Source organism: Chinchilla lanigera, unplaced genomic scaffold (assembly GCF_000276665.1).
Source record: "Chinchilla lanigera isolate Chin_1 unplaced genomic scaffold, ChiLan1.0 scaffold00018, whole genome shotgun sequence".
In the NCBI taxonomy this organism is placed as follows: Eukaryota; Metazoa; Chordata; class Mammalia; order Rodentia; family Chinchillidae; genus Chinchilla; species Chinchilla lanigera.
In genome coordinates this window covers 3118690-3137957 of record NW_004955419.1, presented here as the reverse complement: position 1 = coordinate 3137957, position 19268 = coordinate 3118690, and the positions used below count along the sequence as shown (strand labels likewise).

Sequence of the window (19268 nt, the reverse complement as noted above, 5' to 3'; positions counted from 1 at the left end):
GCTCTCGCTGCCCCGCCGCACCTGGGGGCCAGGCGACTCCGCGGCTGTTGGGGCTGCCGGGCTCCTCTGACCATCCGGCTCCTGCTCCGCCGCGGGAGCTGCTCCGGCGGCCGCGGGGCTCGCTCGGGAAGCTGAGGCGGCGGAGGCTGGAGTAGGCGGAGAGGCGGGAGGAGGGCCGCGCGCCTCTGTCAGGCTTGCCGCGGGGCCCGCCCCTCCGCGCCTCTCCTCCCCTTCCATTGGTGCAGCCGGAGTGTGGCCGACAGCCTGACTGCCGATTGGGCCCGAGACCCGTCACATTCCGAGCTGCCCACTCCGAGGTTTGGTTGAGACTGCAGGTGGCGGCGGAGGTGCCTCGGAGACTGCAAGTAGGAGCGGAGGAGACCTAAGCGCCACCGTGCGCCAGAACGTGGGAACTGCATCTCCAGCGCCACACACCTGCCTGCAGGTTCTCTTGGCTCTGCGTCCTGCGCCCCAGACACCTGCTGGCGGCCTCCCGCTCACCTCCGCATCACCCCAGAACCAAAAGCCAACCCCTGCAGTTTCTTCCAATTCCTCGGGCAGGTGCACTAGGGAGGCAACTCTGCTAAATGAGCTCTCTTTTGAACCACCTTGAATGCGGTCCCTGGTCTACATCTTGCTGAAATGGTCTCAGCATAATGCTACCCCTCATAAAGGAAACGGTCACAAAATTTTAAGAATCCACCCAAACAAAGCATGGTTTGGCTGATCTGTCCTCTGTCGGAAAGATCACAAACTTGGATATAGGCTTTTTTAAAAAACAAGAGTTTGTTTTTTTTTTTTAAATTACCATGGCGAAAAATCAACACTGCAAACAGAATGAATGCCATTAACTAAAAGGAATATGTCACATTTTGAACGACATAAACAGGATTCCTGAGTGTATGCTAACCATTCTGGTATACTGCAGATGGCTTTGAGTTCTACACTAATCAATTTTAAAATAAATTTCACTGCATTTTGGCAGACCTACGCATGAAAAAATACCAGCACATACGAGCACATAAATACTAGTTACCTTTCCTTTTCTCTAATAATAGCATCCTTGAAAATAATGGAGTGCATTAATATAAAATTCTTTCTTTAAAGTAACGCGCCCTCTCTGCGTCTCTATTCCTGTATGCAGTTGTTTAGCAGATCCTTAGCATTTGCTTGAAGTTGGAAGGAGGCATAAAATGTTCTCCTGAGCTGCATTCATTTTATCAGGACACGTTTATTAATCAGTAACGTGACAGCCTAGAGTAGTATACGTCAACAACGTGTGGAGGATAAAGCCCTCCCTGTTTTCCATAAATGACAAAATTCAAGACAAAATTCAAGCCAGTCAAGGTGAACGTACTTATTATTCCAGCACTCTAAGAGGCTGAAACAGGAGAACTGAGTTCAAGCCCAACTTAGCAAATTAGCAAGATTATGTCTCAAAATAAAAAATGAAAAAGGGTTGGAGACATAATCTCAGTGTAAAGGTTGTAGGTTCAATCCCTAGTACGGAGGTGTGGTGTTTAAAATACTACAGTTTTTCATAAAATCAAATAATATATTTGGTGTAAAAGGCTGTCCATTATTCTGAGATGGTTCTTTTTTCCTTTTTTATTTTAAAGAGAAAAAAATTTCACAATAGGAGGGTAACAATGGTTAATACATTGTGTATTGCTATCTTTAGTTACTCAGAGTACAAGACAGACATTTAATTATCCAAATAATATTAGCACAAACCTTTGTTGTCAATGAACTGAGAAATTAGTAGCATAACTATCTTGTGCGTGTGTGTATATATATATGCTTTTCCCTTCCTTCTTTTCTCCTTCTCCCATCTGTTTCTTTCTTTTTGAAGTTTCTTCCCATTTTACAGTATTTCACATGTTGGATCTTATTTACTCTTTCAGCTTCTCACACTAGGAAGACAATATGATGTTTGTACATGTGCATCTGGTTTATTTCATTTATGAGTATGGTCTCGAGTTGCATCCATCTACATATAAAAGTCTCCAGTTTATCCTTCTTTATGTACTCTATTGTATAAAGAGACCAAATGAGATGGTTCTTTTGGATTTTCATTTATGAAATACTGCAATAGTGATGGTAAACTGTGGTGGATTGTGTGTGTGTGTGTGTGCGCGCGCGCCCATGTGCGCACCGAGGACCAAATCCAGGGCCTCACACATGCTAGGCAACGTATCTGCAGCCCTATCTCGAGATTTATTTATTTATTTATTTTTGTCTTTTTGAGACAGGGTCTCACTATGCAGTTCAGGCTAGTCTTGAACTCACTTTGTAGCCCAGGCTGGCCTTGAACTCACAAGGATCCTCCTGCCTCAGCCTCCCAAGTGCTAAGATTACCAGTGTGCACTACCATGCCCAGATCTCATGGGATTTTTTTCCTGACTAGGGAAAAAAAATGGTACTGAACCTGTTGTTTGTCCAAACATTTTATGTAATCCCAAAGTCACCAAACTATAAATCACCTCAATCCTGTTTCCACCATATAATCAATCCAGAAAAGAGAAATTATTCCAGAATAACTTGTCAGAAGAGGGTAAAGGTAAAACAAAAGTAAGAGGAATCCTGATGAAAAGAATGTAGTCATTAGGGAAATAATTTTGAAGTCAGTCATTACATTTCTTCAAGTATTGACTAAAATTCTCTAATTTCCAATGTTTCCCATAATTAGTCAATCTCTCTGATACATGGTAGACACTCTTGTCACTTTGCCAATAAAACTGCAGTTGTTGTTTTGTGGTACTGGGGATTGAATCTTGGGCTTATGCACTGAACTACATCCACCTTTGTATTTTGAGATAAGGTCTTGCTAAATTGCTAACTGCCCAGGGGGTCTCAAACTTGCAATCCTCCTGCCTCTGCATCTGAGTGCTGGGATCACAGGTATGAACTCAGCCATTCTTCTACAGCACCTTTCCAAAAACTACCTTCAAGTCTTCAGGTCATGTCCACACCCTAGTAATGTAGGTTGTGCACTTCTACTCTGTAAAACGTGTATAGTCTATCATCCTAAGCCATGTTTCACTCTTCAGATCTTGCCCCAGTAACTGTCCTCCAAACATTTCCTTCTCCAGACCTGCTGTACTTATAAAAGCTAGTTAGCAATTACGGTTCATTTGGACTATTCTCACTTCCCCAACCACACTGAATTTATGCAGTGTGAATCCTCAATAAATGGCACCTTTCAGCAGCTACTGGGTACTTAGTATAATATTTTTAATATCGAGTTCAACCCTATATGGTATTCTCTTAGACACAAAAATTTAAGATTCAGAGAATACAATTTCCTCAGGGTCGCAGTTACAAAAACCAGTATTTCTTAAAATAGAAGGCTTAAGAGCTACTCTGGTGTGCACAGCAGGAGTTCAAGGTCCAGCTCTTCTATGCAACTGTGGGCAGGTTACTTACCCTCTGTATGCCTATTTCATCTGGGGTTACAGAGAAAGAAGGCCGTATACTCAGAGGCCCCAGAGAATAGGGCCTGTACAGCATTTAGCTAACTGCTTAATCCAGGAATGGTTTCTATCCCATTATTAAAAAAAAAAACAAAACAAGGTCTTGCTAGATTGCTGGCTCAAATCTGTGATTCTTGAGACTCCCAAAGCACCGTGATGACAGGCATGTGCCACCGTACCCAAATTCGCTGCCTTTTGCGGGGGTGGGGGTGGGGGTGGTGGATACTGTGGATCAAACGCAAGGGTACTTTATCATGGAGCTACAATTCCCAGTCTTTCAAAAAAATTTTTAATCTTTTATTTTTTTTTTAAGATAGAGTCTTGCTAAATTGCCCAGGTTGGTCTGGAACTTGAGGTCCTTCTGCCTCAGCTTCCCAATCACTGAGAACCATAGGCATGTCCTATGATACCAGCTCCCACTGTCGTTTACACATAAAATCAAAGTGCGGAGAACCATAGTGGGTGTCCAGGGAGCGAATGAAACACATACTAGGTAATAATTTGTGTTGTTGCTGTTGACACACACCAAAGAAATCTAGAAACTTCACACATTTCTGAAGAAAATATGTGAATAATCTAAGCCAGGTAAATCTGTCATGAGGGAAAGAAAGGCACATATTCATCCAGCGATTAATATGGAAGTAGAAAATACATAGGGAGTCTAATGTGTTGCCATCATATTAGGGGACTTCTCAAATGTTTCTTTTTGGTTCTCTTTATTACTAGATGACTCATCAGCACTACTGCACACTGTACGTATACAATGGAAAGAGCTGTGATGTCTCACGAAGCAGGGCTCTGGGCACTGGACCCAAGTCAGTAACTATTGCTTTTAAGGAACTGGAACACTCAGCCCAGAGTCAAATGTAGAACAGAAATACAGTTTCACTTGTGTTTACCAGTCAAGCAACTACGTGAAGGAATAAGCATTTTTTAATTTGTTATATAAAATGCTAATTTCTTGTCAGGACGTACTACAGACTATGCATTAGATAAAATTATTTTTGACAAACTTCCTATAATCTTTTTATTAATTTACAGAGGGAATATAGCACCTTTCATCCAAAGAACCGAAGGTGCTTTACAAACATTAGCATTTAAAAAACAATTACATTTAAAAATCTGGATTCTTACTGTTAAATCTCTTTGACAATTTTCTGGAAGCTGACGGAAAGAGAATCTATTTCCAACAATGACAGAGGCTCAGAAAGAGTCCTGATTTGCTTTCACAATATAGGCATTTTCCAAAATCTGGTGTTGGGTTTACAAAGCAAAAAAACACACACATCTCAACACAATGAACAATATATCAAACCTCATTTCAAAAGAAAAACTCAAGGTTGAAAATGTCAAAATCTTCCAACAGTTCTAGACATCCAGACAGAATAGGAGCTGATTGGTGCAGGTTGCATATTAGATGTACTCTTGATCCAGGCTTGGCAGGATCACACCCTATGACCACATTTAAAGGAGTGAGATTTGTCAAGGCGATACAGTAACCTACAAAAGCTAGCCAAGAGCAATTCAGCCAACTAAGGAAAGGGAGTAAATGGCAATTTAAAGTAGACAGTCCTCACTAGAGCCTAGGGTACTTTACTAGAAACCAAGGATATCGTAGGCAAATAAACATAAGGGAATTTACATTCGGCCTACATACAGGGAGTAACAGATCCTCCTGCCTACAGATCTATGACTTGCAAGTATCTCCCACCACATGATTACTCTATATAATACATAGCCCTTATTAATTAGAGGGATCCAAGTATTTTTAGGTTTACAAAGTCCAATACATTCACTCTCTCTTCCCTTTACATGTCTAATAGTAGAAACTATTTTCTTTCCATGCAAAAAGCCAATATTCAGTTGGAAAGAATCAAACAAAACAGAGATGGCAGTTAAGGAAAGGACAGAATATTATTGGCACATGCCCAGTTAGTGACAAACAAATGCAGTCTGCTGTGACTTTAAAAAAAAAAAAAAAAAAAAAAAAGGTCACATTACAGGGAGAATGAAAACACTACATAAACCTAAGCAAAGGCTTATGAAGTAGAAAGAGAGGCCTGAGGGTTACTGGTTCACTGGTGCAACTCAAAAGGAGTGAAGGGCAAGCACTTAAATACAATTTATGGTAACAAGAAAAACAAATACTGCAGATAGCTGTTCCAAGACCACACCAAGTTGTCTGCATCATTAGTTTCCAGTGTTTCACAATTAGTAAGATACATAGCTACATTTCCCTGTGAGACAAAAATACCTTTCCACCTGAATTACCCTGGGGTCAGGGCAGCAATACAGAGCTACAGACCCAACATGAGTTCAAGTGCGTGCAGCAAGTATCTCAGCTGCTTCTTTCACATAGCTATACAATTAAAAGCTGTACAAGGAGCTGAGTGGTTGGGGAAAAATAAATCAAAACAGTATTGTGCTCATTCAGTAAAAGAAAACCCTGATGAAAAATTATGTGCCAAGAAGCTTAGACTATAAAGATTTTTATTGCATTTTTAGGTAACCTGGAAGTTTTTATCCTGAAGGGGAAAAGTTGTTTTTCAAAACTACCTGAACAGATGCTAAAGTGCTTTATTAATTGGCTGGCTTCACATGGATTTCCTGGGATGACAAAAATTAATTTTACTAGTAAAGGGATACCAACTATTTCACAAAATGACACATTCCAACATCATTTATGACCACAGCCATAAAAGATACTGGAACACTTGTCCTTATTAAGTGGACAATTGCATATCAAGAACTGATCACCACAACCCTTTGGATATTCATATTACACAGAATCAAAATAGGGTATCACAGACTTTTACAAAAAAAGAAGTCTGTTTCTTTCTACACTTTTAATAATCTGCTTCAGATTACAGTTTACAAATACAAGTCCTGGCTTTTCAACCTTTCCAGCTGCAGCTAAAAAATGAATACTTCTAAGAGTTAAGGTCTAGTGTTACAGCAAGAAAAGAATGACTCCTATTAAAAAGTACATATATTTGTACTTAATGATACTGATGATAAGATTGTAAACTGGATCAATCACATTCTACTCAACTGGTATCAAATGAACACATTAGCAGTGTAAGTATTAAATTTTTCTATTACTATAGAGGATATAAACCAAAACATTAATATGGCAGTTATGTTCTTTAGGCACAGTTTAGTGATCTTTTTAAAAAATAAATACTACTGGATTTCAACTGAAGTTTTAAACTCAACTAAAGGGTCCAGAACTCTGATTAGGAAAAAAGAATAAAGAGTAATATAAGGTAACAATGTAAGCTGTTCCAAAGTTCTAACACTTAACCTATCTGGTTTTAAGATTATTTTATTAAAAAATACAAGGAATCTGAAAAAGATCAATACAATTTTCATAATGTACAAAGTCATAAGCTGTAGCAGTTTTTAACTAAATTTAAAAACACAACAAGGAGGGCAGCCCTTTAGACCAATTTATTTTATATCCTTTTAAAATATCATCCAACAAAGGACAATGGGTTTACATCTGGGACAGGTATACATGACTCGAGGCATCTCTAGTCCGTCGTGCCCACTGAATAACAACTTTGCTGCTGAAATTTCTTAAAACTTACCAAACTCAAACAAAAGGCTGAATGATACAAAAGGAAGAGTATTTCAGTGTAACTGTCAATTGGCTGTTTTAAAAAAGGAAACACATTCTGTTTCCCCAGACCAGTAAATAAGCAGGAGCTACATGCAGCAGTGTGAGTATTAAGACATTTCTCAAGTCTTCTCAAATGAGTCCAAGGTGGGGATGGCGAGGGGGAGGAAACTGATAGAAAAACATCGCTATAGACACCATGACGAACAATAAATTTAGATAATTTAAAATTAAAAAAAGGCAAGAGGCAGCATTTCAGCAGCAAAGTGCTCAATAAAAAGTATATCGTAGAGGGTACAAGAAAGTTGGGATAAGAAGAGGGCAGAAAATGGGTCAGCAGGATGGGCGAAGGCCTCAAAGGAAATACGGCGTCGTCGTTCTGGGAGGAATAACACGTTCTGAATCTGGAACTGCCCGGAATAACTTTGGTTCTCTTGTATTCACGTCTTTGAAGACCATGATGGAAGCAATATTTCCACAACGATAGCAGTAGTTAGGAGCAGACCACACTGTGACCAGCTTCTCGTCAAACATAAACTTATAGCCTTCGTGCACAAGCTGATGTGCTCTGCAGATGAGTTTTAAGTTGTTGATATGAACAAACTGCAATGTAGAAAGGCTTTGTAAGTATCAGCAGATTTTTAAATAACCTACATACATAAAAGATTTAAATAAAGTACCAAATCCTGTTACTACTAGATTTCTCATGATTTTAGAATCTGTTCTATAATTAACTCCAATAATTTCAGTAAGTCTGCCAAACAGAGTCACTTTGGGCCAAGTCAATTATAGAGCTGTAGAAATTGTACTGCCAGCTGGGCATGGTGGCCCATGCCTATAATCCAGTCCCTCAGGAGGCTGAGACAGGAAGATCACTGTGAGTTCAAGGCTAACCTGGGTTATATAGTGAGTCCAAGGCCAGCCTGAACTATATAGTGAGACCCTGTCTCAAAAAAAAAAAAAGAAAAAAGAAAAAAGAAAGGAGAAATTGTACTACCACATATTACAGGTATATACAGTCTCCCAAAGTAATTCCAGCACTTTGGGAGACTGAGGTAGGAGGACTGTCAGTCTGGACAATTTAGCGAGACTCTGTCTCCAATAAAAAGACAAAAAAAGAAATTGTACAGCTATATAACTAATTAGAATTTTCTGAACTAGATGCTGTATCAGAGGCCTATAGTCCCAGCTACCTGGAAGGCTGAGATAGGAAGACTACGGAGCCCTTGAGGTTGACACCAACTTTGGCAACATAGCAAGATGTCATCTCAAAACCAAAAGAGAGTAGGAGTGGTGGTACATGTTTATATCAGCACTGAGGAGGCTGAGACAGCATGATTGTAAGTTCAAGGCGAGCCTAGACTACATAGTGAGATCCTGTCTCAAAAAAACAAAACTAAACTGAAAGAAAGAAAAAAAAAAAAACTGAAAAGGAGAGGGGAAGGAGATGGGGAGGGGGAGGGGAAGGAGAACGGGAACGGGAAGGGGAAGAAAGCTACAGACAGACATTGTCTTTAGAAGAAAACCATTCCAAAAGTACTACCAGATATTAAAAACTTGTTCTTTATGGATTAATAAAGACACTGCTGCTGGGCGTGGTGGCACATGCCTGTAATCCCAGCACTCCAGAGGCTGATGCAGGAGGATCATTGCAAGTTCGAGACCAGCCTGGGCTACAAAGTGAGCTCAAGGCCAGCCTGAACTGCATAGCAAGACCCTGTCTCAAAATGACAAAAAAAAAAAAAACAAATTGCTATCAATATAATTTATTGATACAGTATGTGCAGTTCTTAGAGTAATTCTGAAGGAGACTTACTGTCCTTCTTCTGCAAGTGAAGGATAAGACGGCTCTGACTGAACAAATAACTTATCAGAGTTACACTGATGGGAAGAGTCTAATTGTCTGATTTCATTATGCTAGAGCATTTCCCAATACAATGTTATCCTTTTGTACATGTATCCTTGTTTTTGTTTTGTTTTCTGTTTTATGGTGTGAGAGATTGAACCCAGGGCCTCATGTGTGGCACACAAATGCCCTACCACTGACCTATACCCCCCAGGCCACTATGTTGTTATTTACATGTTACTTTATTCAAATAACCAAGTGGATGCAAGAATATGGGCTTTTACTATATGATCTCATTTAACCATAAGGAAAAGTATAAATAAACTAGAAATGTGAAATCCATAGCCTCCATGGTCTAAGGAAACTACACTAAAAGTTTGTTATGTGGGTCCAGCAATGTATGTCTTTTACCAACGAACAAACTACTTTCCTGAAAATGTTAGTTTACCTCATTTGTGACCTTTGCTCCAAAAAGCCAACCTGCTCCTCGAGGACTGATTGCCCAAGTATCCACATCTTCGGGATCTGACCAAACTAGGTCACAAAATGCTCCTTTATGAGGAATTTCTTGGTTCCGTTCAATGGTTCGAATTTGATCCAGTGTTTTGATATCAGGAGATAAACCACCGTGAACACATAAAATCTGCTCATCTATTAACTACAAAAAAAGGACAATAAAAACTGCATGTATAATAACAAACTCAGCCATTTCTAAACTCATTAATGTTAAAAATAGCAATATAATTGAGGTGACAATTAGATAAAAGTATACGTTATAGACAGGAAAATATTTAAAAGTATTAAGAAGATTGATAAAAACTTACAGCTGCTACTGTGAGCATGTCAAAAACTTTGGTACAGTATCTCCAAGCATTAGCATTTCCATATTTGGTTTGGCACTCATCTATGAAAGAAATGGAAGCATTCTCATTAATGAAATTCTGAATTTGCCAATCAAAAACAAATAAATCCAATGTGAAAATAGCTTTCAACCCAACAGAAAGTCAGCTTACACTAGAACAGAAAATTATGACAAATATTTAGGCATAATAGTCCCTTCATACAAAGCCAAAAGAAGTCCAGTGTCTAACTATAAATATATCCCTTTTCATTGCAAGAATGGCCCTAAGATGTAGCTGAAATTATCTGCCAAAATGCTCTTATCAAAAAGAGTTAACTACTAATTTCACATAAACCAAAGCAAGTATTTTAGTATTTAATGTTAATACTAGTCCATTTTACCAAACAGAGTCATTTACATTGTCTTCTTTTTTTTGGTACCAGCAATTGAACTCAGGGCCTTGTATTTACCACACAGGCACTGTGCCACTAAGCTATATCCCTGGCCTCATTTACTTATTAATGTGACCACCATATTCCAACAGAATAATAAAATCAAACATTATAGGGCCCTTAACTATAGGAGCATGGCTAACTCTTATCTCAACATTTCTCAGTCCTAAATTATCCATTCAAGATTTTCTGCAAATTGTGTCACTAAATAATATTTTTTATACATATACTACACAGGCATAAGAAATAAGTAGCTATATCACTAATTTAAATTTCTGATATCTGAGATGCTTCAAATCATGTTTGAGCACTGAAATGATGTCCCAAATGGAAAATTCCACACCTGACCTCATGTGACTGTGATAGGTCTCAAAATGCACACACACTAAAAATACAGACTGCTTATCTCTTATCAGAAATGTTTACAAGGCTAAATTCAAGGCTATATGGGCTACTACGCTAGTCTGAGCTACATAGTAAAACTTTGTCTCAAAAATTTAAAAAGAGAAAAGAAATGCTTGGGACCAGAAGTATCTGGATTTTGGAATGTATGCATAGATTTATTAGTTGAGCATGCTTAATCTCAAAATCTGAAATCCAGAACATTCCCAAATCTGAAACTTCTGAGTGTCAAAAATGATCCAAAATCCAAAACTTTTGGAGTGTCATGATGGCACTCAAGTGTCAGATTTTGGAGCTGATGATTCTGAATATCAGATTTTCACATAAGGGTTGCTTGACCTCTACTGTATAAAACTACCTTAGGCTACATACACAAAGCATATATGAAACATCAATGAACTCTATGTTTAGATTTCAATCTCATCCCCAAACGTATAAATATTCCAACATTTAAACAAATTCAAAATCTAAAACACTTCCTGGTCTCAAGTATTTTGGATAAGGGATACTTGACCTGAAAAATATCTTATTATGTATGAGTTTTATATGTTACAATATTACTCTTGCAAAAAAATTACATTTTATGTAACACTGCATTACAGATATAATAGTCATATACAGTCATACACTGCCTCAATCAATGACATACACTGCCTCAATCAGTGACAGACACCACACATATAACAGAGGTCCTATAAGATTATATCACCATCTTAGTCTATAGCCATCTTAAAATGTATAAAGACTCCCCATAATGTGCACACAACAAAATCACCTCACAATGTACTTCTCAAAATTTATAGCAAGTACATATTAGTGTTATTTTACTGATCAAATACCACAATACACCACCCCAAAATACTGATTATTTTGTAATGGAAACAATAGCTTTTTGTGAATAAAAATCAAAAGTAACCTGTAACCCTAGACATTGTGGCATGCACTTATAATCCCAGCACTCTGGAAGACTAAGGCAGGAGGATCACTGCAAATTAGAGGCCAGATTGGGCCACACAGTGAGTTTAAGGACAGTCTGAACTAAATGGTGAGATCCACCTCAAAATAAATAAATAAATAAATTTGAAAAAGACAAAACAACTTAAAAATAACTCAATGTTCAAAGGGACTGGTTAAATCAATTCTGATACACTCATACAGTGTAATGTATGAATGTACATTATGTATAACCATAAAAATAACATCCAGGGCCCAGGGATACAGCTCAGTGGTGCAGCACCTGCCTGGCAAGCCCAAGAACAAAAACAATAGCAAACTGAGGAAGTAAAAGCTGGACTCAACACTGCATTTCACATGGTTATGTAGATGTACACACACATACTCACACACACACGATTGAAATTAGCACTCAAACTTAAATGTGCAATACATTCATCTTTCGTAGACCCTATTATCCCACCCCAAAAGATTCTGATTACTGGGTCTGAGGAAGAGCCCAGCAATCTATATTTTTAACAAGCACCTGGTGATTCCAATTTTGCAAGTGTATATTTACACCTTTCACACTGATCTAGGAAGATACATACCAAAAAGTTGACAATAGTTTTCTCTCTATGGCAAGATTTTCAGTTGATGAGGGAAGCAGGCAAGTTAAAGAGTAGTCAAGTAGGGAGAAAAAAATACAAAGTACAGGTATGACTTGTGCATATTTTTTTTCCAAAAGGAAAATAAAAATAATATTGAGAATCATAAACAGAAGATTTTTTTTTGCTTGTTTGTTTTCTAGTACCAGGAATCGAACTCACAACCTCATGCTTGCCAGGCAGGCACTGTGCCTCTGAGCTAAATCCCCAGCCCCAGAAACAGAAGATCTTAACCAGGTGTGGTGGCACATACCTGTAATCCCAGAAATTGGGAGGCTGAGGCAGGAGGATCATCACGAGTTCTAGGCCAGCCTGGGCTACATAGTGAGTTCAGGGCCAGCCTGAACTACCTAGCAAGACCCTGTCTCAAAAAACAAATAAACAAGGGCTGGGTATTTTGCTTAGCGGCACAGCGTCTGCCTGGCAAGCGCAAGGTGGTGAGTTTGATTCCCCGTACCGGAAAAAAAAAAAAAAAGAACAATCAAAAAAGAAATAGATCTTACCGTAAAATCCATACACCTGTGTTATTTGTCTACTTTCATGATTTCCTCGTAAAAGTGTAATACGATCAGGCCATTTAGCCTTTAGTGCAAGAAGATAAGTGAAGGTCTCCAAACTATAGTAACCTCTGTCTACAAAATCACCCTGTAAAGCAAAAGTTCACAGTTACAAACAATACAATAGGTACCATAGTATTTTAAACTTATATTAAAGTACATAATCTCAGAAACACAGCCAAATAATAACAACGTAGACTCACACTCACACATTGTTACCATATATGCAAATTAAATTTTAACAAAAATTCAAATGGAGCTGGATGTGGTGGTGTATACTATAATCCCAGCACTCCTGAAGGCTAAGGCAGGAGACTTTGGAGTTTAAGCCCAGCCTGGGCAATTTAATGATACTCTCTCTTTTAAAAATAAGGCTGGGGATATAGCTCAGGCTAAGAGCCCTAAGCTGAACCCCAGTTCCCACTGGAAAAACAAAACCAACGAACCAACCGAACACCTCAAATCAAAATAAACTTCCTTCTAAATGTTTGTATTTCACTTATGATTCAGAAGAGGCCTACAGGAATCTGCTGTGCAATTCTTCCAAATATTTCTCCCTAAAAAAACATTTCTCAATCTTTTAATATCTATATTAGATGTTAAATAAAAGGGCTAGTACTGGCATTAAACCTAAGATCTTTGCAGAGATACATCCCCAGCTACCTTCCACTTACTTTGTGAGACAGGGTCTCACTAAACTGCTAAACTGCCAAATTAGTCAGTTGGGGCTCAAATTTGAGATCCTTCTGCCTTCGCCTTCCACAGCGCTGGGATTATAAATATACAACACCAATGCCTGGCTCAAATATTTTTAATTAACTTAAGTTTAAAAAATTTTGATTGTACCAGAAGAGCTGCCTCATTAAAAATAGGGGGTTTTCTCCAATAAAAACAAGTACAATTATAACAGTATTTTAGATTCAGCTTTGTATTTAACAGCTGCATATGGTAACATGCTATTTTCCACAATGTTTGATGTAGGCCAATATTATGCCAACAGAAAAACAGCTGAAAGAATAGGAACACAGCTCCAAACTTTCAGAAGAAATAATCACAAAAGGATTCAGAGGGCAGGGAATATAGCTCAGTGGCATAAGAGCCTGCCTGGCAAGAGCAAGGTCCTGAGTTCGATTCCCAGTACAAAAAAAAAAAAAAAGATTCAGAAACACTTGAAGAGTAACATACTCCAAAAGGAATGGAAGCAAACATGCACCATAACAGTAAATGTATATTAGGAAAATGTATGGAACATAAAACAGTATCTGTGTATATTCATCCAGGCATAGCTCAATTAAGAGGTAAAAATGAATGTGTAAAAAGTGTGTAAATAACAGTAAATTGAAGATTTATGCCTTAAACCAGTGGTTTAAAGCGTATTTTTCTGCCAGCTACTGATAGTTACAACCCCAGGCCTATCTGAACAGTACTTTATTAAAGCAATTATAGGAGGTGGCAAAATACAGGAAAGTACAGAATTATCTTTCCATACATTTAAATACTGATTATCACATGGCAATGAAATTATTATGCAATTTACCTGAAATAACTCAGACTTTCAATTTTAAATAAATACTTGTTACTATTGGTGTTTACATACCATAAATATGTAGTTTGTGTCAGGAACCTGACCTCCAGTTCTGAATAGTTCACAAAGGTCATAAAACTATAAAATAAAGGTAATATATGCTGATTACAAATTCCTGTTCAGGAGTAAAATAATAAGCTAGAGTAAAATGTGTAAAGAATCAGTGTTAAGAGGACTCCGAATACTTAAATTTGTAAGTAAAGCATAAGCAAAACTGCCAAACATATAGTTTCCAGGCCTTGGAAAAGTACTAGACCAGCTAACCAATACTACAGTCACTCCTCCAGCATCAATTATAAGCCCCCCCCCAAACATAGGCCCATCTTTTTTTTTTCTTTTAGACAGGGTCTCGCTATGCAGTTCAGGCTGGCCTTGAGCTCACTTTGTAGCCCAGACTGGTCTTGAACTTGCAATGACCCTCCTGCCTCAGCCTCCCGTGCTGGGATTATAGGCATGCGCCACCACACCCGGCTCTTGCCTCTTTCTTGACAATTTTGAAACCACTGACTGTATGAGTCACCTAACTTCGCAGGGCGTGGCGGCACATGCCTATAATCCCAGCACTTGGTTTCATTTTTTTCTTTGTTTTGGTACTGGGAATAGAACTCATGACCTCAGGATTGCCAGGCAAGCGCTTATGCCACTGAGCTATATCCCCAGCTAATCCCAGCACTTGGGAGGCTGAGGCAGGAGGATCATTGTGAGTTCGAGACCAGTTTGGGCTACAAAGTGAGCTCAAGGCCAGCCTGAACTGCATAGTGAGACCCTGTCTCAAAAAGACAAAATAATAGTAATCATCTAACTTCTCAATAGAATAACCTAACCACCCCACCCATATACAGTTTATTTTGTTTTGTTTTTGAGACACAGTCTTGTTAGATAGTTCAGGCTGGCCTTGAACTCACATGTAGACAGGCCAGCCTTCAACTCACAGCAATCCTCCTGTCTCAGCCTCCTGAGTGCTGGGATTACAGGCGTGTGCCACCATGCCTGGCTTCAGCAACCATTTTAATGAGATAAAAGCTAAACAAGTGGTAAGAATTTTTTTTCAAGCTAGGCGTGCACACACTTGTGATCCCAGCACTTGGGAGGCTGAGGTTAGAGGACTGGCATGAATTGGAAGGCCAGCCTGGGCCACATAGTGAATTCAAGGCCAGTGAGAATTATACAGTGAGACCCGATCTCCAAAAAATCACCAGCATCTCTTACACCTCAAGTGAATGACACACTGGCCATTTGGAAAGTGGAAATGATATTTCCTTATGTACACTGAAAAACTCCTATTTGTTAATATCACCATCACCTTATCAGAAAATCTGTGAGAGCATCAGAAACTGTCATATGTTAGTGGACTCAAGTTTTCAAAATTACAATTTTTTATTAATAAATTCAAATATTATTTGCAACAAATACCATTGTTTTCTTTGAAATAACTATCTTATCTCCTTCACTTTTGTAAAAATGATTGCCAAACAGCCAAATCTGAATAACCACAGTTTGTCATCCATTCTCTCCAATAAAAATAGTGATTATTAAAAAAAGGAGCCAGACCTGGTGGCATAGGCCTATAATCCCAGCACTCTGGAGGCTGAGGCAGGAGGATCATTTTGAGTCCGAGACCAGCCTGGGCTACAAAGTGAGCTCAAAGTGAGCTCAAGGCCAGCCTGAACTGTATAGCGAGACCCTGTCTCAAAAAAGACCAAAAAAAAAAAAAAAAAAAAAGGGCTGCAAAAGGTAGCAAGCCACAAGGCAAACAAATGGACAAGTTCGAGCTTGCACACTGAGTACTAAACAATCACATACAGGGACAAAATTTTGAGTCACAATGCACTGAGCACCAAATTCAAAGAGTTTCATATCAGTACCAAAGTATGACTGGATACCATATGGAAGGTTCATATAAAAAATGTCTACAGACTGGTAAGAAAAAGATCAACCAAAGGAAATGAGGACAAGGCCGGGCATGGTGGCGCATGCCTGTTATCCCAGCACTCAAGAGGCTGAGGCAGGAGGATCATTTTGAGTTCAAGACCAGCCTGGGCTACAAAGTGAGCTCAAGGCCAGCCTGAACTGCAGAGCAAGACCCTGTCTCAAAAAAAAAAAAAAAAAATGAGGACAAGATTATAAAGGACAGTTCACAAACGTGGGAACCCAGAGCTAAAAAAAAAAAAACAGGAATTCTTAGTAATTAGGAAAATGCAAATTATATTGTAAAACAAGATACCACTTCATAACCCTGTACTGATGACATTTTATCAGTGTGATGAGACCACATACAGTTGAGATGGAGAGTACTGTGAACTCTTATACGTTTCCATCCAGAATATTAACTGCTACAGCTTTGGAAAGCCATCAGAAAATATATCGCACTACTGAAGGTGACCACACTTGATGGCCTAAGTAAGCATGTACAGGAAATTCTTACATATGTGCTCAGGGTAATATATGCACACATGTTCCTGCAACTCTGAAATAGAAAAATAAGGTGCTAAAAAGAAAGCAAGCAAGAAAGAAGCAGCTACTTCAGCTCATGACTCAAAAACGTACACAAACTTTTCCTTGAGCAAATCATTTCTCCTCAGTGTACAACAAATATGCGCCATGTATGTATACAACACTTCTCAGTCCATCCCACAGAACAGTCAGAAGTGGTACCGAAGTCTTACCTTCTACTGCTTTTTTACCACCCGCATGGTCTGTGGACCGCACTTGTGTGCTAGCTGAAGGTCTCCATGCAATCTCCTCCCTCAGAGCATGTTTCCATGCTCGTCGGCACTGCACACTTACCAACATGTCCATTCACACTCAAAACTCAATCCTGTATTTCCAGAACTGCCAAAGGGAAGGAACTGTGCAAATTCCAAAGCATTTCTCTTAGATTTGATTTAATCAGTTCCATGGCTCTGATTAACAATTATTTTTAGGGGCCAAGCATAAGAGAACCAATCTTCGCAGTTGGGTAGTAGCTTTGCATTAACATGTGCAAAGGAACCCACATGAATTTCAAATGTCAGTTCTGTGTTTAGTGACAACGCAAGTTTGTACTAATTCTTTAGTTTGTTAAACTCATTATTTACAAAATGATTTTATCTCCTAGGATTATTGAAACAATTTGACAGGGAATATGTGAAAAATTACACTGCTGATCTAATAAAACACATAATAAAATGTTAGCAAGAATTGCACACCGGGCTGAAGATATACAATATGGAAATGTTTGTGGTTGCTTCTGACTTCTTGAACTTTAATTATGACTCTAATTCATATATTGAAAAGTCCTTGATAACATAAGTAGCCCTTGAATTTTAATTTTATATGCAGGGAACACACTACTCCTATAACTATCTTTTTTGTTAGCGAAATACAAATGTTCATTACATGGAAAGAAGTATCACGTAATTTAAAAAGAGGGAGAGAACTTTAACAAGTTAAAGATGACATAAGGAAGCCAGGCATGGTGGTGCACGACTGTAATCCCAGCACTCAGGAGGCTGAGGCAGGAGGACTGTTGCAGGTTTGAGGCCGGCCTGGGCTACAAAGTGAGCTGAAGGATGGCCTAAACTGCAGAGCAAGACCCTGTCTCAAAATGACAAAAAAAAAAAAAAAAAAAAAAAAAAAAAAACAAAAAAAAAAAAAAAAAAAAAAGAAAGAAAGAAAGAAGGGGTCTCTACTTAAAAGCAGATGACATGCGGATGTCAGATTTATTATAACTTCACCATCCAGAGAGAGCAGGGTGGGGGGCAGACAAAAAGCATAGTTATGTAGGCAAAATAGGACTTTGTTAATAGAGCAGCCCCTAGTGGGGGCAATGCAGATACATTTATGCTCTGTAACACTGTCATATTTAAGGAGAGAAATTACAAAGACATTAAGACTACTGGTGGGCTAGAGATTTAGCTCAGCAGCACAGTGCCTGCCTGGCAAGCGCAAGGTCGTGAGTTTGATTCCCAGTACCGGAAAACAAAACAAAACAAAAAAAAGACTACTGGTACTTTTAAATACTGCACTGCTCACAACGTATTCTTGCATTATGGCCCCAACTACGTTGTACCCATAGAGTAGGCTATGAATAAACTCTTTAGCTTTTATTCCAAGTGAAAAAATTCTACAAATACACATAAAGTTCCCAACTAAATACACACTGAGAGTAGAGCCTATTGGTAAGGTGCACACCTGTGCCCACTTAGAAATTCTTTTTTGTTTTGTTGTTTGACAGCATCTCACTATAAAGTTCAGGCTGGACTTCAAGTCACTGTGTAACCCAGGCTGGCCCTTGAACTCATGGCAGTCCTTCTGCCTCAGCCTCCCAAGTGCTGAGATTACAGGTGTGCACCACCACAACCAGCTGGAAATTCTTATAAACAAACTCCAGCAGATAAGAAAAAAATAAGCTATGGGGCCAGGGATATAGCTCAGTGGCGCAGTGCCTGCCTAGCAAGCACAAACTCCCTCTCTGATTCCGAGTAACCCGCCTCTGCCACTGAAAACAAAACAAACAAACAAAAAACAAAATAAAAGATAATTTTTTTTTATCTCATTATGTCAGTGACTGCCATGAAACCATGCACAATTTTATTTTTTTGGAATCTTTGCTCTTCTCATTCTCCCAGAGGAAATGAAAAAAATTTCAACAATATATGTCATGAATAAAATATACAGAAATGAATACGATGAACAGAATAAAAGTATCTCAAACCAAATATAACAACACAGAGCCAGATTCCAGCAGCCTACGTGGGACAAGGATCTCAATAAAAGGAGCTGTAGACAAGAAACCCATTAATGTTTCACTTTCAAATACTCCGTACTTGTCCAAAGTAGCTGTCTGTCATCACTCTTCCTCCTTTCCCTCACTTTAAAATAAATCAACTTCTTTTATTTTATTTTATTTT

The 19268-nt window shown here is 38.7% G+C and overlaps 2 protein-coding genes across 5 annotated transcripts in view; both read right to left on the bottom strand.

Moving 5' to 3' along the window:
* Scai (suppressor of cancer cell invasion) overlaps positions 1-213 on the bottom strand; it is a 158716-nt gene extending 158503 nt beyond the window's left edge. The window contains exon 1 of one of the 3 annotated variants that reach the window (XR_260604.2): positions 22-213. Coding sequence is in view for 2 of the 3 variants with exons in the window: in XM_013513153.1 (XP_013368607.1) it covers positions 22-74 (53 nt within the window). In the remaining variant the exon portion in view is untranslated. The remainder of the gene's footprint in view (positions 1-21) is intronic. The other 2 variants (XM_013513153.1, XM_005382478.2) reach the window with 2 other exon arrangements.
* A 4154-nt stretch (positions 214-4367) lies between these two features.
* Positions 4368-19268, bottom strand: part of Ppp6c (protein phosphatase 6, catalytic subunit) — a 36709-nt gene continuing 21808 nt past the window's right edge. Inside the window, exons 3-7 of one of the 2 annotated variants that reach the window (XM_005382467.2) lie at positions 14389-14454; positions 12738-12879; positions 9763-9842; positions 9387-9596; positions 4368-7695 (exon numbers count right to left, since the gene is read on the bottom strand). In XM_005382467.2, coding sequence (XP_005382524.1) covers positions 7447-7695; positions 9387-9596; positions 9763-9842; positions 12738-12879; positions 14389-14454 — 747 coding nt within the window. In that variant the 3' untranslated portion in view covers positions 4368-7446. The remainder of the gene's footprint in view (positions 7696-9386; positions 9597-9762; positions 9843-12737; positions 12880-14388; positions 14455-19268) is intronic. The other variant, XM_005382468.2, reaches the window with a different exon arrangement.